At 52.6% G+C, this 21195-nt stretch overlaps 2 protein-coding genes across 7 annotated transcripts in view; both read right to left on the bottom strand.

Moving 5' to 3' along the window:
• CHFR (checkpoint with forkhead and ring finger domains) overlaps positions 1–149 on the bottom strand; it is a 29890-nt gene extending 29741 nt beyond the window's left edge. For all 4 annotated transcript variants that reach the window (XR_009405837.1, XM_059408121.1, XM_059408122.1 and 1 more), the window contains exon 1: positions 72–149. The gene's annotated coding sequence lies outside the window, so the exon portion shown is untranslated. The remainder of the gene's footprint in view (positions 1–71) is intronic.
• An 8714-nt stretch (positions 150–8863) lies between these two features.
• Positions 8864–16202, bottom strand: ZNF26 (zinc finger protein 26). Of its 3 annotated transcripts, none has more exons than XM_059408118.1 (4): positions 16154–16202; positions 13943–14119; positions 11781–11907; positions 8864–10379 (listed from the first exon to the last, which is right to left on the bottom strand). In XM_059408118.1, the coding sequence occupies exons 2-4, from the start codon at positions 13955–13957 to the stop codon at positions 9325–9327; spliced, it is 1197 nt and encodes a 398-aa protein (XP_059264101.1). In that variant the 5' UTR covers positions 13958–14119; positions 16154–16202; the 3' UTR covers positions 8864–9324. The 3 variants fall into 3 exon arrangements, with proteins under 3 accessions (XP_059264101.1, XP_059264100.1, XP_059264102.1); XM_059408117.1 differs by lacking the exon at positions 16154–16202 and adding an exon at positions 15727–15888; XM_059408119.1 differs by lacking the exons at positions 11781–11907; positions 16154–16202 and adding an exon at positions 15727–15885.
• Positions 16203–21195: the final 4993 nt, after the last annotated feature.

Raw genomic sequence — 21195 nt, 5'->3', positions numbered from 1 at the left:
CGCCCCCTCCGCGCGCCGCCTCCCGCCCGCCGCCCCGCGCCGCCCCGCGCCGCCCCGCGCCGTCCGCTTACCCCCCGCCCCGCGCCGAACCCGGAACCGGCCGCGCCGCCGCCGCCGCCCCCTCCGCTGTCAACAGACATCGCGGATCCCTCAGCTGATTCGCTGGGCGGGGCCAGCAGCGGCCGTGCGCTGCCATTGGCTGGCGGCGGCGCCCACCGAGCGCGGCGGCTAGAGCGGAACTCCGAGAGGCCAGCGAGACTCGGAGTGTGGGGGCCGCCGGAGTGTGCGCAGTCGGCTGGCGGCGGTCCTGACGCCATTTTTGGTGATGGCCGGGACGACTTCGTCTGCGGGCGCTCGGCCGTCGGCGCCATGTTAAGTCGGGGCAAAAGAGATGGAGTGATCGGGGGTGGGGCGTCCGCAATAACTGCACTCGGTGCTGGAAGCGACGTTCCGCCGGGCGGACGGCGGGATCAGTGCGATCGGCCGGCACTTCCGGACGCCGACTGCCCCCGGCCGGGGAGCGAAGGCCGGGCAGTCGGGGGACGCGCCGGGAGCGCGGGACGAGCGGGAGCCCCCGCGCCGGCCGGTCTCCGCGGCTCCGCGTCGGCCGGGCTGGGCGCGGGGCTCTCCCGGGGCGGCGGCGGAGCAGGCCCGCGGCCGGCCGCGCGTCCTGGGGAGGGAGCGCCCTCGTGCCGTCGGCCGCGCACGGCTGTCCGCGTTCCGGTTCTCACGGGCGCCCCGGAGAGTCCCCGGAGGTCGCCTCCGCCGCCGTCCGTGCAGCGCCGAGGGCTCGCCGGGGCTCGCCGCGCCCTCGCCGGGGCTCGCCGCGCCGCGTCTGCAGGCGGGCCCGCCCGAGCCCGAGCCCGAGGCCAGGCTTCCGCGGCGACGGGGGTCGGGGCCGCGGCGACGGACGAGGTCGGGCCCGCGGTTCCCGGCCACGTAGCCTTGGCACCGCGCCTGCCTCCGGCTGTCGCCGAGGCCGGACACCGGAGAGGCCGAATCAAAAATCCCTCCGAGGGCGCCTGGGTGGCTCAGTGGGTTAAGCCGCTGCCTTCGGCTCAGGTCATGATCTCAGGGTCCTGGGATCGAGTCCCGCATCGGGCTCTCTGCTCAGCAGGGAGCCTGCTTCCTCCTCTCTCTCTCTCTGCCTGCCTCTCTGCCTGCTTGTGATTTCTCTCTGTCAAATAAATAAATAAAATCTTTAAAAAAAAAAAAAAAGATTTAAAAAAAAAAAAATCCCTCCGAACGCCCGGGTGGCTGAGTCGGTCCAGCGTCTGCCGTGGCCGGAGGGCTGGGACCCAGCCCCGTCGGCGCGCGGTCCGCAGGGAACCCGCTTCTCCCTCTGCTGCTCCCGCTCGCTGGTCAACAGAATCTTGGACAAAACATTGGTTTGGATGGAAAACCAGCGAGACGCGGCCGTCCGTCGGACTCGGTGCTGCAAACTGTTCCCCTGGCTGAGCCGGCCTCGGTCCCAGAGCCCCGCCGACCGGCCGCCGCGGCGCGGCCTTCCTCCGAGAACGGCCGCTCCCCGAGCGGGGCTCCCCGCTCCGACCAAGTACGTTCTTGACGCTGATCCCAAGATTATGTCACCACGACTTACTGATTGCTTCTAATGACCTAGTGTGACCCTGCACAGAACGCAGTCAAGTCCATAATGATCGGCCATTACTTGTACCTCTGCTTTGAGAATGTAATCCAGGGAGAGGATTTTCATCTTCACGTTACTTACATCATCGAAGAAAGTCTTTCTTTTTAAAGATCTTATTTATTTATTTGACAGAAAGATCACGAGTCGGCAGAGAGTCAGGCGAGAGAGAGAGGGGGAAGCAGGCTGCTTGCTGAGCAGAGAGCCCCATGCGGGGTTGGATCAGGGACCCCTAGCGAAGAAAGTCTTATGAATATATTTCTTTGCTTCACTGAATATATACAAGCAAGTAAAGAAAAGTATTCACCATTCAAAAATAAAACTTAGTGGTATCGGAGCACCTGGGTGGCTCAGTCATTAAGCATCTGCCTTTGGCACAGTTCATGATCCCAGAGTCCTGGGATCACCACTCTGGGGAAAGCCTGCTTCTCCCTCTCCCACTCCCCCTGCTTGTGTTCCCTCTCTCACTGTGTCTTTCTGTCAAATAAATAAAATCTAAAAAAAAAATCGTGGCATCGGAATCTATCCACCAATGGATGGGACCTTTCTGCAGGAAAGACGGTGGGTGGACTGCTTCACAGAGCCAGGAGCAACACGGACATGTCAGCTAATACCTGGAGAGGGCATAATGTTCTTCCCAAATCCTGCTGATCCCCATAGTACTTGCCTCAGGACAGCACCTTATTTTAAATACTACATAAAGTAAAAGTTTCTTGTTACCTGGAACATACTTCAACTTTCAACTGCTAAAATGTTGAGACCAGACTAAAAAACTTGTCATAATAATACAATGTAATTGCAGTTTGGAAACACGTACAATGCATCCAGAAACGTCCAATCTGGAAAATCATGGATATTCCTCAACCTTGCAGACTTGGTCAGGAGACAGCAAGCTTCCTCTACCCCATGGCATCCAACCCAAAAAGCAGGGCCACTGGGGTGGAGTGATAGGCTGGTGACTGAAAGTAAGCACAGCTTCCAAAAGCAAGTGTGCTGCTGCTGAAAAGCGCGCTCAAAAAATAAAGCCACAGAACTCATGCAGATCAGAGCAGGGGCTGATGTCTGAAATAAAAAGATGGGAGATGAGGGGCGCCTGGGTGGCTCAGTGGGTTAAAGCCTCTGCCTTTGGCTCTCACTCCACTCGGGCTCTCTGCTCAGCGGGAGCCTACTTCCTCCTCTCTCTCTACCTGCCTCTCTGCCTACTTATGATCTCTGTCAAGTATATTAATAAAATCTTTAAAAAAAAAATGAGAGGTGACAGAGAAAATACACTTTCCCTCCTGAGGGAAAATTTTCGGAAAGAATCTAGCAGAAGGAAAGAAATTGGAGGTAAAGGCAGAGAGGAAAGACGTTTATCACAGACAACTCCGCATTTATACTCAGGTGGTTTCACACCTCACAGATAAATTTACAAAATCACAATCCATCAACACCAGACATTATATATATATGTGCCAACACTAGACATTTGATTTCACCTCTATGCGTCATCCCTGCTAAGGAAATAATTCATTTGATTTGAAAAAACAAATATGGCTCCCACAAAAGATACGCTACATAAGTGATTCTCAGGAACATGTGAACTAGCAGCGCGGTTCCATAAGGAAATACTCTGGAGGGCAGGACAGTGGGCAAGGGTTAGGTCTTTCTACAAAGCCTGTGAGTGACGAGAGGCAAAGCCATGGATACGTGTCTAGGGGGTACAAAGCAGCCACACAAAGGAAGCTCTACCGAATACACTCAGGCCGCTGAGATTCCTTCCGGGTGCTCCTGAAGGCTGCGCTGCCCCAGAAGGGGAAGGTGAGTCTTGGCCTGGGGCTGGGCTTGTGGATGCTTGATACAGCCTTGAGCAAGGTGGGAATTGCCAGACGGGTTAACTCACCCTAATAATCACAGATGAGGTAGGGAGAGCTGCCCCCTTCTGTAGATAATGTAGCCTACATCCAAGGAAACGTGGGTGACAGAGCACCAGCAGGGGGTGAGGCAAGGGGAGAAGTAGACTGCATTGAGGAGGGAGCCCGATGTGGGGCTCGATGCCCGGACTCTGGAATCATGACCCGAGTGGAAGGCAGACGCTTAACCAACTGAGCCACCCGGGTACCCCGAGTGTTCCTATTTAAAGCTTAACAAGAAATCTCATTCTGCAGAGACACCTCTTGTATCTGCACACTCATCTGCCCTAGAATGCCACTGCTGTCGTAACTAAGAACATAGTATGCTCTCTCTAACCAGTTCACTGAAAATAAGCTTTCCAGCAGCCAATTTCCCAAATACACCAAGTTTCAACATTCACCAGCATTGCTGATTTACCAAAAATGTATTACTATCAATAACAGATTTTCATTGTTAAGTATATTCAATAAAAAAAAAAACAAGAAGTAAATTTTTATAGGATTTACTTTTCATTTTAGAGAGAGTGAGAGCGTGCATGGGGGTGGGGCTTGCCGCAGAAGGAGAAAGAATGTGAAACCCACTCCCTCCTAAGCACAGGGGCAGCCTCCACCTCAGGACCCTGAGATTGTGACCTGAGCTGAAACTGATTCGGACACCTAACAGACTAAGCCACCCAGGCTAAAGAGTGGATTTTAAAGTAATTCATACTTGGATAGGACTTTTTAAAACATTGACGATAGCCAGAAAATTTTAGTTAAACAGATCCTATTTTGTTTTAATGGAACAATTAAAAAGATTGTTTGTTGACTATTGGGGGTGAGGGTTGGTCTTGTAGTGAAAAAAAAAATATATATATATATTTTTTTTAAAGATTTTATTTATTTATTTGACAGTCAGAGATCACAAGTAGCCAGAGAGGCAGGCAGAGAGAGGGAGGAAGCAGGCTCCCTGCCAAGCGGAGAACCCGATGCGGAACTCGATCCCAGGACCCTGAGACCATGACCTGAGCCGAAGGCAGAGGCTTAACCCAGGCACCCCTTAGTGAATATGTTTTTTTTTTTTTAAAGTTTTATTTATTTATTTATTTGACAGAGAGAGAGATCACAAGTAGACAGAGAGGCAGGCAGAGAGAGAGGGAAGCAGGCTCCCTGCTGAGCAGAGAGCCCGATGCGGGACTCGATCCCAGGACCCGGAGATCACGACCCGAGCCGAAGGCAGCGGCCCAACCCACTGAGCCACCCAGGTGCCCAGTGAATATGTTTTTGAAAAATGTATACTTTGTCATTAGTAACCCAAATCTAATTATAAACTGGACAATGAGATAAAGTCAAACAAGTAACCAAATTCAGGAAAACAATCTGTTGAAAGAGCAGAATTGGGAAAACAACTGGGAAGCTACTTGCTATGACAGAGTGGATATTGCTGCAAATGTGCGATAGTTAAGAAAGTGTGGGACTCTGAGTAACCGGCGACACTGAGGGGTGTCAGGTTTATAGGCGAGGTAAAGGCAAGGCAAGATTTGTTAAAGGCACTCTCTGGCGAAGTTTTGGGGCTCAGGAGAAGGGGAGCCAGGAAAGTCACACCGGGAGGAGGTAGGCATTCTCAGGTGAGGTTCCCTGGCTCGGGAAGGGGGAGTTGGGGAAGTTAGAGCTGGGAGGGAGGCGGCGGGGTCTTTTATCAGGCCAAGACAGGGCATGGGTTTACATACATGGTAAGGTCTTTGGTGATTGGAGGGTGTGGGGGAGTCCTGATGCTCCTGTTTCCTGCATAGGTATCGGGTTACCTATGGAGCCGTGACCCAGGCAAACATCCTTTTGGCCGGAGAGACAGGGGTTAGGGAATGGGGGAGGGACCTGGAAGACGGCAGCCCGCGGTCATTTCTGTTGTTCCTACTGCACTCCCGGAGCCGCCGGCCCAACAAGGGGGACAGACTACAAAAAAGTACGGGACTCCGAGTGACAGGCGACACGGGGGACAGACTACAAGAAGGCAGGGGACTCTGGTGACACTGAGGGAGGCAAGACCGAGGCAACACAGCGTTCGCATGAGAGCTGGACGCCACGGCAACATAGACCCCTAGAGGGAAGCCAGGGAGAACGGGTTTGGATATAGGGACTTGGAGTGCAGAGGTTCGTTTGTACTGATGTACACGCTTTACACTTAATTTAAACTCGTCTACTCTTTTATGAAAGCCACTTTGAAGACGTACACCTGCCCGGAACCCGCCCTGCTGAGGGCGAAGAGACCATTCATCCTTCAAGAAACACAAATGCTCTTCCTCTGAGTGAAGCCAATGGATGAAGTAACCCACTGTGCCAGGTCCCCCAATAACCGTCCGTGATCAAAGGAGCGAGACTGGTACAAAGCGAAGGTCAAGCAAAGCTTTATTACGGGCCAAGCATCAAGAATCAAACCAACCTCTGGTCCCGGGACCCCTCCCAGCCTCACAGACTAACTTACAGAGGTGGTTGAGCCTGGCCACACAGAGGTGGCCCATGAGATGGCAACACACAGAGAAAACTGCACAGTCATGCTAGGTCACACACCGGCGGCCAATGGATTTCGATTTACCCAAGTAGATATTTGAACTGGCCTATGACCTTGGTCAGAATTGGCATAAGGCGGGGCCCACTCTCCTTGGTAGCTTGGGAGACAGTATGTGCGTCCCACTGGTTGGACGTCTCCACCTGGCCTGACCCGCCCTTGTATCCGGGCTTTGCTACCTGGGACTGGTTTCCCGGACTAGCTTTTAAGTAAGTTCCTCTGGGGGCGCAGGGTCAATCCATGTTTACTGCAGAAACGGCAGAATGGCTCCCTCTGGCTAAGCAGGCCCTTACACACAAAGTCCATCCAACAACTGTACTTAAACAGTGTCCGAGTGTGTCACATGCCCTAGAAATAATCGGCTCCATTCGCTGCCCTGGAGACTGTACTTTTTAAATTGTAAGCGAGTAAAAATAAAATAAAAATATAGATTAGATCTTACACATTTTAAACTCGGAGATAGGTATTTAAGTTACAACCTGAGGGAGAAAAAGGGGGCAAACCCCACATAATGCCGCGGAAGACACGGGCAGCCACACGAAGGACCGACCGCCCCAGCTGGAGCCCGCGCGGGTTCCACCGGGAACTCGCGACTGCGGGAAACCCGCGTGGGGCCCAACAGCCCGAGCGAGCCGCGGCGGGCGAGGACCCCGCGCAGGGCGGGAGGGGCGCGCGCCCCCGGCCAGGGACCTGCGTGGGACTCGGGGGCAGGGGACAGCCCGGAACGGCCCCGGCGGGAAGAGCGGGTCCCGGGCCGCCCTAGGCCCCGGCGGGCTCACGACTCCGGGTCCCGATGCGGGAGCCCCCCGCGAAGCTCGCCCGAGGCCGGGGTCCCCCCGCAGCTCCGCGCACCCGCAGCCCCGCCGCAGCCAGCACCCCCGGGGCGCGCTCCGCCCTCTGCGCCCCGACGCGGGACCGCGGGAAGGAGCCCGCACGCGACCGCCGCGACCCCTCCGCCCTGCGGCCCGGGCGACGGGGGCCGCCGTCTGGAGGCGCGGTGCGGTCCCCGGCCACGCGCAGGCCCGCACTCGGCCGGCGGGGCGCGGCGCGGCCGCAGGGAAACGCCGCGGGCTGGTCCCGAGCGAACCCGGGGTCTGAGTCACCGACCCGCTCGGGGCGCGCCGGGGGCGCTGGCTGAGCGGTTACGGGGGTAAAAAGCGTTTCGGTAAACCGGGTTTAAATCTGTTTGCTGGGGCGCCTGGGGGGCTCCGTGGGTTTAAGCCGCCGCCTTCGGCTCAGGTCATGATCTCAGGGTCCCGGGATCGAGCCCCGCGTCGGGCTCTCTGCTCGGCGGGAGCCTGCTTCCTCCTCTCTCTCTGCCTGCCTCTCTGCCTGCTTGTGTCTCTGTCTGTCAAATAAGTAAATAAAATCTTTAAAAAAAAACCATGAATGTAAATCACACATTTAGGGTGTGATGCAAACCTCTGAAGTTCATCAACATTCAAGAAAGGCTTTTGGCATTTTCAAGACACATTATTTACAAATATACTTAAGTTTGGCCTATTTAAAAGCAAGATAATACCTTGTGCACTGCAAGATTTCTTGTACATTAAATAGAGATTTCTTTTACAAACAATAAGGTACCTCGACTTCTTTTTTTTTTTAAGAACTGTTTTTAAGGTTTTATTTATTTTATTTAACAGAGAGGGAGCGTACAAGCAAGGAGAGCAGCAGGCAGGGTGGGAGGGGGAAGCAGGCTCTCCGCGGAGTCGGGAGCCAGATGTGGGGCTCGATCCCAGAACCCTGGGATCACGACCTGAGCCAAAAGCAGCTGCTTAACAAACTGAGCCCCCCAGGCGTCCCAGGTACCTCGACTTCTAAAGTCTCATCTGTAGAAGATGTCTGAATCAAATTATCCCCAAAATCCTAATTCCCCTAGCAAGTCTCTGCATGTAAGCCTATAGAACTACACGGTTGTTGTTATTTTTTTTTTAATAGAGTTTCTTCTAATTATTTGCAAGTTACTTTAGGAAAACATTAAAAGATTGACACAGAGAACAGGATTACATGATCTCTTAGCATATTAATCTAAAATACAGGTTATTAGCTCTATTATATTTGACCTATGTACAACTAATCTGTATAGAAATCCCACTGAAAAATAACAGGAGGAGATGCTTTGTGGGTCTTTTACTTTTACAAACCTTATTTCCCACACATTCAGATGAAGAGCAGTGCTATTCAGAGCTTCTCTGTTGCTCACTCCGTCGCATGCTCACGTGTCTTCTTGCCTTTGCGCGTCTAACGTGAATAGCAGTTCTGTGTATAAACTGGGCACTCAGAGGAGGCAGGAGCTTTTACCGAAAAATTCTGGCTTCTATTATTGAAGACAGAGCACGGTAAGAGTTCTCAAACTCATTTACGTGTGCTGAAAAGTATCTGGCAATATAAGTTATACTACTTGTTAAATAAGAAATACATCATTTGGCCCAGCGTAGGTACCTTCTACCGTCATGGTACAAATGATACCCACTGTGCAGCACTGTTCACAGACGCCGTGCCATAAACACGACATACACCATGCTCACAGATTATTTTCACAAGTGCTACAAGAATATATAAATGTATAACATGTAGCCATACTCAGGAACGTAAGGCCTATATCCCTCTGAAGCAACAGGCTTTTTACTTGGCTGTCGTCATTGCCAACATACATATACACACAGATACGTATCTTTTTTTTTTTTAATTTTTTTTCAGTGTTCCAAAATTCAGCGTTTATGCACCACACCCAGTGCTCCATGCAACATGTGTCCTTCAAAATACCCACCACCAGGCTCACCCAACCCCCCCCAAACCCTCCCTTTGTTTCTCAGAGTCCACAGTCTCTCATGGTTTGTCTCCTGCTCCAATTTCTCCAAGTTCACTTCTCTTTTCCTTCTCCCCATGTCATCTGTGTTATTCCTTATGCTTCACAAGTGAGACCATATGATAATTGACTCTCTCTGCTTGACTTATTTCACTCAGCATAATCTCTTCCAGTCTCGTCCATGTTGCTACAAAAGTTGGGTATTCATCCTTTCTGATGGAGGCATCATACTCCATAGTGTATATGGACCACATCTGCTTTGTTCATTCATCCGTTGAAGGGCATCTTGGTTCTTTCCAGTTTGCTGACTGTGGCCACTGCTGCCGTGAACATTGGGGTACAGATGGCCCTTCTTTTCACTATAGCTACGATACGTGTCTTTAAAGTTTCATACCGAATGAGCCCCCCCGGGCGCCCCACATCCACTCTGTTTCTAGGGTTTCTGTCCTGTGTGAATTCTCTGATGTACGAGGAGGTGTGACTTCTGGGAGAAGGCTTTCCCACACTCGCCACAACCATAGGGCTTCTCTCCTGTGTGAGTTCGCTGATGTATGAGCAGCTGTGACTTCCAAATAAATGCTTTCCCGCACTGGCTGCATCCGTAGGGCTTTTCTCCTGAATGAGTCTTCTGATGTCGAAGCAGCAGTGACTTCCCACTGAAGGCTCTCCCGCAGTCACTGCACCCGTAGGGCTTCTCTCCTGAATGGATTCTCTGATGCTTACGGAGACCTGACTTCTCCCTGAAGGCTTTCCCACACTCACTGCATTTGTTGGGCTTTTCGTCTGTATGGGTTCTCTTGTGAGAGGTGAGTTGTGATTTCCCACTAAAGGCTTTCCCGCATTCACTACAGGCATAGGGTTTCTCTCCCGTGTGACTTCGCTGATGAATGATGAGCTGTGAGGTCTGAGAGAACACTTTGCTACACTCGCTGCATCCGTATGGTTTCTCTCCCGTGTGAGTTCTCTGGTGTGTGATGAGGTGTGACTTTCTAGCGAAGGCCTTTCCACACTCACATCCATAACGTTTTTCTCCTGTGTGAACTGTCTGGTGTGTAACGACGTGTGACTTCTGGGAAAAGGCTTTGCCACAGTCACTGCATTTGAATGGTTTCTCTCCTGTGTGTGTCCTCTGATGGACAATGAGCCGTGACTTCCTGCTGATGACTTTTCCACATTCTGTACATTCATAGTGTTTTACTCCAACAGGAGTTTTTTCACATGCAATATGGAGAAAGGATTTCTCATATCCCCTGACCTTCCCAGCTTTCTTTCTCCCACTGTTTCCAGTCTGAGTAAATAAATCTAGTGAATATTTCAAATGTTTTCCAGTTGAGACACGCTTATTGGATTTTTGCTTTAAAGGGGCAAGGTTCATGCTCGACTGAAATATTTTTCCACCTGCATTCATTTCATGAACTTGTTCCAATTTTTTAATCCTGTCTTGAATTTCTTGGTGCCATGCTTTGTAATCATCAACTTTCCAGTATTCTAGAAAAGACAAGAATTAAACCCCTTTAGTGAATTCTTCAATAACTGTGAACCAGATGAACCAGAACCGCAGAAATAATCATGCACACCGGTACATGTTTGGGAATTAAAATTAAATAAAGTGCTTTCATGGAAACTGAGGTAGAAAACCGATAATGGATAAGGAGAAGAAAAAAAATGGACTAAACAGGTTGTTAGGAGCCATGATAGAATAATCTGTTCCAGGCAAATGGTTTCATCTGCATACACACTCAACCCTAAGAGAAGGCAATAAAAAGTTGCACTAGAAGCAAGGGAATGAGGACTCCGAAGTTATTTCTTTGGTTACAGGCCCAGGAGGAGTAAACCATCATGAGAGAAATGAAGGCGAGACTAGAGGAAAGACTGTGGGAGTGCAACAGTAATCGGAGGCATTCACAATGAAAGGGGAAAGGAAATATGTGGGAATTAGAACAGTGAGGGGGAAAAAATCACAACTAATCTTGTGTCCTAGAGAAAAGAAAAGGGATCTCTCAGCAGGATAAGGTCTGGTGTGGAGAGGAAAATGAACGAGCAAAGTCCAACAGGAGAGAGGGGTTGAGCTCCTTAGGACGGACCAGAGAGGCAGAGCTCACTCGAAAATCAGGGCACCTGGGTGGCTCAGTTGGTTAAGCAACCGCCTTTGGCTCGGGTCATGGTCCCGGAGTCCCGGGATCGAGTCCCATATCAGGCTCCCAGCTCCACGGGCAATCTGCTTCTCCCTCTGACCTTCTCGCCTCTCATGCTCTCTCTCACTGTCTCTCAAATAAATAAATAAATAAAATAAAATTAAAAAAAAAAAAAAAAAGAAAATCAGAGCCAAGGAAGACAGATGACCTATCCTCACATGGTAAGCGCTAGAAACGATATCTGCCTATCTGAGAAGCTCATCTCAATGGCTCTGGGTCACTTCCAGAGGGTTAGTGACCTCGAGGATTCTCGACACAACATTGCACAGGTGCCCACCCCTCACCGTCTTCACTGTTCACTTCCAGCTGGAATTTAACTCCACCGCTGCCCAGGGGCCTCGCCTGCAAAGCTCGGACTCGGGATGTACCCGTGGCTGCTCCTGCTCCAGCCTGAAGGTCACATCTGGTCTGATGAGCTGAAACCTTGTGTATGGAAAAATCACATAGGACTTGGGCCCAATTTCCTGGGCTCGGGCTTCTGAAGAAAAGTAAATGCTTAGCTCCAGAGGCTGTGAAAGACGTCGTTCACTTGGGATGTGCGTGGACAGACACTCTGGAGACGAAAAAGGGCTAAGAATTTTTGAATTCTTAGACTAAAGCCCTATGTCATGACACACTTCAAAGGTCCCATTTTTCAGTCAACAAAAGGGAAAGCCAGCTGACGGGGCCGAGTCCACACCGGATGTGTCCTTACCCAGGGACACAAGGCTGCTCAAGTTCTCCAGCATCACACTTCGGTACAGAGCCTTCTGCGTGGAGTCCAGCAGCCGCCACTCCTCCCACGTGAAGTCCACAGCCACGTCCTCGAACGACGGCGGGCCCTGGAAGAGCACGCTCCTAGTAAAGCTGAACCAGTGGGTTTCCGACGGTGAAACCATGGTGCAAAGACCCCAGGGCAGGAGCCTCTAGCAGCCTTCGGGATAGCTGTTCTCCTGTCTGCAAACCTCAGCTGTACGAGGGGTGCCAACGCGCCCGCTCCCAGTCACAAATCGTAACCGTTCCCTTGGCCCTTCTGCCTCTCTTACATCTAGAGTCAGTCCCGTGATCCGTGCTGGCAACGGCTCCAGGAGGTGTGCGAGGCCACCTGGGGGAAGCTGCTGCTTTTCTGGTAAGACAGGGACACACTGATAATACCCTCTGCTCTCTACTATTCTTCCTGCTTTTATTTTTTACGATTTTTTAAAAAGAATTATTTATTTTAGGGCAAGAGGGAGCAGGAGGAGGGGCGGGGTGAGGTGGAGGGAGTCTTAAGCAGATTCTGCGCTGAGCACGAATCCTGATGTGGGGCCTGATCTGTGACGCTGGGATCAGGACCGGAGTGGAAACCAAGAGCTGGACACTTAACCAGCTGCGCCACCCAGGCCTCCCTCTTCCTGCTCTTGAGTAGACGTTGTACTGGAGCCGCAGAAGCCACCTTGAGCTGTGAGGCGGCATGTGGGACACAGAAAACCAACTGGCAGAGTACGACAGAGCAGAAGCCCAGAAAACCCCGTAGTCTTTCATGGCACCCCTCACGTGCCGTGCCAGCCCAGGGCTGTCTGCTTCCATGTGTCCTAGCAGGAGAAACTTCAGAGGTCTTATTATTATTATTTTTTAAAGATCTTTATTTATTTGACAGAGGCAGAGACACAGAGAGGGATCACAAGCAGTGGGAGGCTTCCAGCTGAGCAGGGTGCCCGACCCGGGAGACGATCTCAGGACCCTGGGATCATGACCCACGCCGAAGGCCGACACTTAACTGACAGCCACACAAGTGACCCTTCAGTGGCCTTATTATTAGAGCTACTATTTATAAATGAAGTCATCCCCAAATGATACATTTATTTGATCATTTTTTAAAAAGATTTTTATTTATTTGACAGAGATAGACAGACATATCACAAGTAGGCAGAGAGAGAGGGGGAAGCAGGCCCCCCACTGAGCAGGGAGCCCGATGCGTGGCTCGATCCCAGGACCCTGGGATCATGACCTGAGCCAAAGGCAGAGCCTTAACCCAGTGAGCCACCCAGGTGCCCCTAAACAATTAAATCTTAAAAAAGAAAACAGTACTTAGAAAAAAGTCTATCAGTTCTTTAAAATGTTAAATATAGTTACCACAGGAACTAGCAGTTCATTCCTAGGTATGTACCTAAGAAAAGAGAACATACACACCAATGTTGGCAGTAGTAGTATCCACAGCAGCCAAAATAGCAAACAGCTATTTGGTCTAGCAAATGAGGAACTGATAAACAAAACTGCCCCAGTCACACAACAGAATATTCCACAACAAAACACAATAAAGTATTAATTCATGGCCCATCTTAAAAGCAGGCTACATGAAAGAAGCCAGTCACAAAAGACCCCATCACGTGTGATCCTGTGGATATGAGATGCGCAGAATGGGCAAACCCAGGAGCTGGGGCCTGGGGCTGGGGCGGGGGCCCTGGGGGTTACCTGCTGCGGAGATGGAGACAGGTTTCCTTTTAGGAGGATGAAAATGTCCTTTTCACATTTTTTTGAGATTTTTAGTTATTTCACAGAAAAAGAGAGAGAGAGAGAGAGAGAGAGAGAGAGAAGGCACAAGCAGGGCTAACAGCAGGCAGAAGGAAAGGGAGAAGCAGACTCCCCGCTGAGCAGGGAGCTGGAAGCGGGACTAGATCCCAAGGTTCTGGGATCATGACCTGAGCTGAAGGCAGACCCACTAGGCGCCCCTAGAGGATGAAAATATGCTAAATTTAGATTGTGGCTCAACAATTAGATGGTTGCAGAAGCCTCTAAACTACTGAAAAACGACCACCACCAACAAACAGTCAATTGATCACTTAAAATGGGCGAATTGTACGGTACCACAATTGAGGAAATAAATGAGTTACTCACCTGGGACTTGGTCATTTTCTGCTGCTCTCGGGAAAACTGCAGGCTCTGTGTATCTTCTTGGATTCTTATCTTGATGCTCAAATTAAAGGTCTCGGGTCAGGATTCTCTTCACCCAGGACCCTTGCTCCAGAGACTTCTTTATCTCAAACAAGCCAATTAGTCCACGGAAACTAGAATCTGTAGAGTCGGGTAACAAACTGTCTTTAGTTCATGGAAATACCCCTCTCTCATTGGAAACTCATTTAACCTGCCTTTAAAGCTCAGAGTGGGTTTTCTATGGACTCTACACAGACCTCACAAGGACTCAAAATAGGGGGTATGCAGAAGGAACCCCAGCCCCTTAGTAGCCGCATTCCCCCCAGCACTCGCTCTCTCTCGGAACGGGGAAGGGAAAGAGACCACGCGAGTAATATAGAGCCCACAGAAAATAAGAACGTCGCGTTCACTTTTAAGTCAAGGCATAAGGAAGCGAGGAAACTGGATTCAGCAGCTGATGAAACAAGAGAGTAATTCAGCAGAGCTTCTCCTCAACATACAAGTCGCTCATTTGAAGCCCATGATGTTCTCGACAATTCTACACTAAATCCCTGCGAGCCAGGACTGGCACAGAAACACTGAGTAAAGGCTGGTGAGTGCTCCTATGATCACGTGACGGGGTTACAGGGAAACCAGAAAATTCTTACCAATAACAATCATGATCAGTAACGCCGCTACTTCAGAGGTGCGGCTGTCATAGGTGGTGGGAACCGCGCTGACACTACAAAGATGGGATCTGAAGTCTTACAGGTTTCAACTGCCTTGTAGGCCACACAGTAAAGCCACTTTCAGACCCACACTTAGGAGCACAGACGTGGTTACCCCGCGCTGGCTGCCCCGTCAGCGCTCAACCAGCATCCCGGTCTTCAGTCACCGACCCCCGGGGCCGCGCAGTCGTGAGCCTCGAACCCCTCCCTAACCCTAACCCTAACCCTAACCCTAACCCTAACCCCTCCCGGCAGCCCCACAGCCCTTCCTGCTCCCGCGAGCTCCGCGAGTCCCGTGGCTCAGACACCGCTGGGCCACCACCGACGCCCACAGCCGGCTCACGGACACCGTCAAGTCCCTCGCTGACCCGCACACTTAGTGACCCCCCGGGCCTCCTGATGACCAGGGAGTCTCCCCACAAATGTCTCCCCAGTCGCCCAAACCTACTCTGTCCCCAGTCAACCCCAGGGCCCCCCAGTTACAGCCAAAGGCCAACCAGTGTCTGACTTCCAGCCCCAAGCGGCCAAATCATTCACCCCGCAGTCCCGCGGTCACTCTCCTCTGGTGTCTACGGCCGGCTCGACGCGACCCGGGACTGGAACTCCGGACCCCAAGATGCAGTCCCGGCCCTCCCCACTGGGCCGGCCAGACCCCAAGGGCTCGTGCCCTGCGGACACCGGGCGTCCCCAACCACTCCATCATCCCCCGTTCCTCCGCACCAGGCACCCTAATCCTGATTCCCGGGGAGCCCTGGGGCTCCGCGCTCCGCAGTCCCCGAGGCCAACGGACACCCCACGGCCACGTCCTCCCGAGCCGGTGCCGGCGACACACACAGCACCTCGCAGACCGCCGGCCTCCGGGCGCTCCCCGCGGAGGCTCAGGAACAGGCGGCGGAGAAGCCCCTCCGGGACGTGCCCACTCGCGGCGCGGCGCGGCCCCGCAGCCCAGCCGGCCGCCGCGGACTCTCCGCCTCGCGGTCCCGCCTCGCAGCACAGTCCGCTGCCGGCACCCAGAGTCCGCGCCCACGGCCGCCGGCTCACCGCAGCACCCCGAGTCGCCGCGGCGGCCGTCCACACCGCCGGCACCTGCCGAGCAGCCTGCGGCCGCGGCGCTGCCCACGCAGACCCAACCGCCGCAGCCGCACGCCCCGAACACCCCTTCCGCTGGCCCCTCTCCCGCCAGCCTCAGCCGCAGGGGCCCGGCTCCTCCACGGCCCCGGCCCCGGCCCCGGCCCCGGCCCCGGCCCCCGCAGGCCCCTCGGCACTCGCCGGCTCCGCGGCCGCTGTCCACGGGGCAGGACGCGCGGCGCGCTGCGTCCTCCGCCCCTCGGCATCTCGGGTCCCCACGGACCGCCCCACACTGCACCGGCCCGGAACGCTGTCCCCACGAGGCCGCGGGGACGCCGAGCCCCGCCCCGCCCCCTCCGCCCCGCCCCTCCCGCTGGGGCCCGCGCGCCGAGAGCCTCACCGCGGACCGCGGAAGGGCGCGCGCAGAACTCCATTTCCCAGGGTGCCTCTCGCCCCAGAACTACATCTCCCAGAGGGCTCTGCGGCGGGCTCGCCGCCAGCCCCGTCGGTTTTCCGAGAGCCCGGGGTGCGCAGAACGAATGCTGCAGCTTCTCCCACCGGAAGCTCTCAGCGGGCAGAAGCATCAGCCTTAACTCCGCACTCGGGTACTGAACACATCAGGGCTCTGGGGTGGGGGCGGAGGGCGTTAAGACAGGAAGGAACCTGGGGCACCTGCCCAGCTCAGCGGGTGAGCCCGGCCCCCTTGATCTCTGGGTTGTGAGTTTAGGCCCCATGTCCGGGGTGGACATCACTTAAGAAAACAGAAGGACAGGAAAGGGATCCAGGGACAACTGCGTCTCCTGTGGGCAGAGCACCGGCCAAGGGCGTTGGTCTGCGCCGCCAGCCGCAGGGCCGGACGCTGCCCGTCTGTCCAGTGGGGATTCCGAGTGGGGGACATCCGACCCGGAATGCGCACACCCCACCTCCACGCTCTCACAGGTTGTGCTGGGGTAGAGCTGACTGCCCGCGTTCTACTCAGGCTTCAAGGGATTAGGGGAGTCTCCGGTGTAGTCTGCAAGAACGCAGGCCGCTCTTCTGCACAGACCAGACCCCAGCCAGGCGGACCACTGGCCGCCGGGTGAACCGGGAGGTGCTTTTCTCCGCACGTTTCAGGTGTGTGTGGACGGTAAGCGTGTTGGAAGCTGGCCAGAGCTCAGACTCGGTTTGGATTCCCAGCGAAGAGAAGCTAGAGGTCACGGTCACCAATGATCACGCTCACGCGTACTGATTCGTTGAGCCGTTTACTCAGTAAACGTAGAGGTACAGAGACTTTCTTTTCCAATACAGCACAGAGAAGTGTGGGCAATAGGTGTGAGCTAGCACAGCTCCCTGGGGCGCCCCTGCTCTCTAGGGGTACCAGTCAGTGGAGACCGCGCCAGCAGCCCCACCTTCTTCCTCAGCGGTCTGCCCCATCCTTGTATGGGAAGCACAGCTGGCCCAGAGCTCAGGTGCCCTGTCCCCACATTCTGCTCTGTGCAAACTCACACCAGAGAGAAGTATGTACACTCGCTCACCCACACAGGGCTGGCCTGTGACACCACGGTTTGGAGATACACCCACCCTGCCAGCTCATGGCTACAGGGGTAGCAAGTCCATGGTTTACATGCCCCCCTAACGTAGCAGTTAATCTGCTTCCCCATCTTCTCGTGAAGCTGAGCCTGATGTGTTAATACATTTTAATGACAGGAATGAGCAAGGCTTTAAGTGAGAACCTCAAACTACAAATGCCACTTTGTTTGCATTCTTCTTCCACCTTACCGGTGACTGCTTCTGCAGCTACACTCTCCTTGCTGGGTACTGCTGATGACGTAGGTGTTGTAAAATACCTGAGCATAGTGATTTCGGGATTCAATACAGTTGGTGGTCCCTGGTTTACTTCATCTTCATGTTCTCAAAGTAACAATCTCTACGACAAGACGTCAAGTCTGGCTACAAGGAGCAACAGGACGTCAAGTCTGGCTACAAGGAGCAACAGCTCATCTCAAGTGCCCAGACCCCATGAAGGAAATAAAACAATGACCGGACAGCATCACCAGATCCACACATGCGGGACCGTGTAACTTAGTTACCGGTCATGCCCGTGAGCTGGTCACGTGATGTTACACGGCCTGCTTCTCAGCTGCAGACACGCATCATGAGATAAAGTCTTCTACGCTGAGAGTGAGCGTGGCCTTTCCCTTCACTAAGTGACAAATACAGGGGACCCGGGGAGAGCTGTGCTGGTGGAAACCATTTTGCTGTCACACAGAGAGTACACAGTCCTGTTACAGAGAAGCCGTTACAGGTAACTGTCACAGTGCTGTGTTCCAAACATGTCCACACCTTGAAACATTGATTTCATTGGCTAGGTAATTCTTTAACGACAGGACCAGAGAAATACACAAGTTTATTGGCACAGGCTACATTGTGAATGGCGTCTTTTGGGGTTACACAAAACGGAAGACCTGCATGAAAAGTTCAAAATGCATACCGAAACGCAAACGCACCCGGAGAGAAAATGCAGCTGTGTAGCCTGAGGGCAATTATTTCTCTTCAAAAGCCGCCTGGGGAACCAAGAGAAGAGGGCCAGGTGAGAGAGGGTGCAGAAAGGCGAACTTCCTAAAAGCTATCTGTCAAGTGACAACGGACGGGGCTGCCGCGTCCAGGCTCGAAGGCCGCCCGCTTCAACCTGACTCTGACTTCTCCAGACCGTCGTGCTGGTGGTGGGCACTGGTGTGGAGACTTTAGAGACCTTCTGTGGCAATTCTTACTGGCATGGAAATCTTGTCCATGGGTTACAGATTACGTGAATTATACAGAGAAGCAGCAGAATACGGAATGAGGGTATGCCCAGCAGTGTTTCTAAAGGAGATCCTGGGGTCTGTGAGGCACCATTCCTTTCCGCCTCACTCAGGACCCGGCTATCCTTTTTTCTCGTCCATACATATTGAACATAAACGCCAATGTGTTTCTGTAAATTGCTTGGCTAATCCAGAGGTAGCATAAGACTTCGTAAGAGTTTTGGCTTCTATTGCTGAAGAAGGGTTAGTAATAAGTGCAAGAGCACTGCACACGCAGCAGACGACAATCTGTGCGGCCACGGACATTTGCAGCAAAACAAAACAAAAACACAAAACACTTTGTTACTCGTTATAATTTCTGTGGAATGGTTTAAAAAAAGAGAGAAAACACTGGCATTTCATGTGGGGAATCTTGACAGATGTCAGTCTGTGCCCTGTGAGGCACACGCACCAGTACCTGGCACTCAAAGTGCTGTTAAGTGCTCAACCTTACCACGGCACAGAAACCAAGTGGTGCGCTCCAAATTTTAACTCCAGCGCATTTAACTGAGCGACTATTCACAGATAGCGGGTTCGGAAGTAAGGACGCCAGCCAGGGATGGCCAGGGATGGTGAGGCACGTGAAGGGCAAGGAGCGGGAGGTAGGAGCTGAGAAGGGAGAGTCTCCAGCCCCAAAGGAGGGCCGCCCCGCAGGAGCCGGGCCCTACGGCAACAGACTCTGCCAGAACCAAGGTCCGGGAAAGGGAGGCGGCGGAGGGAAGGCAGGGTCCAGCCTCTCTCCTCCCACGGGGGATCTACCATCTCCCGCGTTCACACTTCAGTAGGAACCCTAGAGGGACAGCCCCTGGGGTGCAGAGCAGAGAGGAGGGCGGGGAGGCGCCGCACCCATGCCAGTCCATCACACGGGCCGCTCGTGCGCAGCTGCTACGGATCCGAGGCACCCTGAGCCCTGGGGAAGCAGGCTTTGGACTCGGAGGACGTAATCAATCCGACTACTTTGGAAAGTTCATCCAAAGTGTTGTTTTTGTCATATACTTCTACATAGATCATAACCCACGACACACTGTCAGTATTTGGCTTTAAACAATGGATTACCTTTTTAAAACATTTTAAAATGAGAAAAAAATCTATTATATTCACCACATATTCAGCACTCCCAGAACTCTTCGTTTCTTCCTGTAGATCCACACTTCCAGCCGGCATTCCTTTCCTGCGGCCCCCAGACTTACTTTGATTTTCCTGGAGCTACGCCTACAGCCCCTTCTTTTGCTTTCATTTCTGAGAGGTCTTCTTGATGGGTAACAAACACCAGGGTGCGGGGGCTTTATTCTTCCCTCAGTCATCCGACGTCGTCGAGCGGCACCTGCCCACGAGCCGACGTACTCTGCTCTGCGAGCGCGCCCTGTCTGTCCCGAGGTGCTTTATAACCATTCTTCTTCCATCTATGATGTCCGTTAGGGGTTTCTGTGTGTCTTGTTTGGGGTTCTCTGAACTCCTTGAATATGTGCAGTGACACTTTTCATCCCATGGGTAACAATTTCAGCTGGCACTTACTCAGCTCCCGTGTTCCTTCTCTTCCCCCTCCCCCCGCTCCTCCTAGGACCCCCTCCCACTACAATGGACCCGTCCTCTCTTCTCCCAGGCTTTCTTCCTCTGTACATCAGTTGGACAGTTTTTTTTTAATTCTTACTTAAATTCATCGATTTTTCTTCTTCTGTGTCTCATCTGTTCTTAATTCCATCCAGAGTTGGGTTATTGGTTATTGGTGTGGGTTTTTTTGTTTGTTTGGTTTTTGTTTTTAATTTTCAGATTACCACTGTTTTCATCCTGAGGAGTTCCACTTGGGGTTTTGAAAATACACCTTCCACTTCAGGTCTTATCACGTTCATGTTTTCCTCTAACTCATAAAAGCTAGTCGAACACCCTTATCCAATGTCAACTGCTTCAGTCTCTTCTATGTCTCTTCTACGGGCTCATTTTTGTCCTGGCCACAAGTCGTATTCTCATAGTTTCTTTGCGTGTCAGGAAGTTTCTGGATGCCAGACATTGTGGGTCCAGAGCAGCTCTGAATCTAGGGTTAGTTCCTTCACAAGATCATAGTCTGCTGGGAATCCTACCTGATGCCGCACGTGTTCAGAGTGGTTTCCACTCCAGCTGGCGGGAACTTTACTCCCAGCCTGGCACTGATTTCTGGGAGCTGTTCAGCCTCCTGCTTTCCAGCGCGACTTTTCCTTTCACACACATGCCAATCAGTGCTAAGCCAAAAGACTCAAGGGGACTCCTTGTAGGTTTCTGCAGCCCTCTCTCTAGAAAGCTCTCTCCTCTCCTCTCCCTATAAATTCTAGCTACTCTGGCCTCTCCAAAGGCCAAGTCAGCAGCTCTCTTCGACAAGACCGCATGTGTTCCCTTCCCGGAACGGCAGCCTGGGAGCGCACCTCACTCTGTCCATGGTCTGCTGGGGATCACAGACACCTGCTTGCCATCGGTCTCTAAACCATTCTTCCACATACATTTTACCGTTTCTAGCTGCTGAAGGCAGGGGAGTCAATCTGGTTCTTGCCGGACCAACACAGCAGAAAGCAGAAGTTTTCATACTTAAAACACATCTACCATTTTATTTTATTTATTTTTTTTTTTTAGAGTTTTTTTTTTTTTTTTTTTT

This window comes from Mustela nigripes, chromosome 8 (assembly GCF_022355385.1).
Source record: "Mustela nigripes isolate SB6536 chromosome 8, MUSNIG.SB6536, whole genome shotgun sequence".
NCBI classification, from domain to species: domain Eukaryota; kingdom Metazoa; phylum Chordata; class Mammalia; order Carnivora; family Mustelidae; genus Mustela; species Mustela nigripes.
The sequence above is the reverse complement of the archived record's forward strand: the minus strand, read 5'-3'. Positions and strand labels throughout refer to the sequence as shown.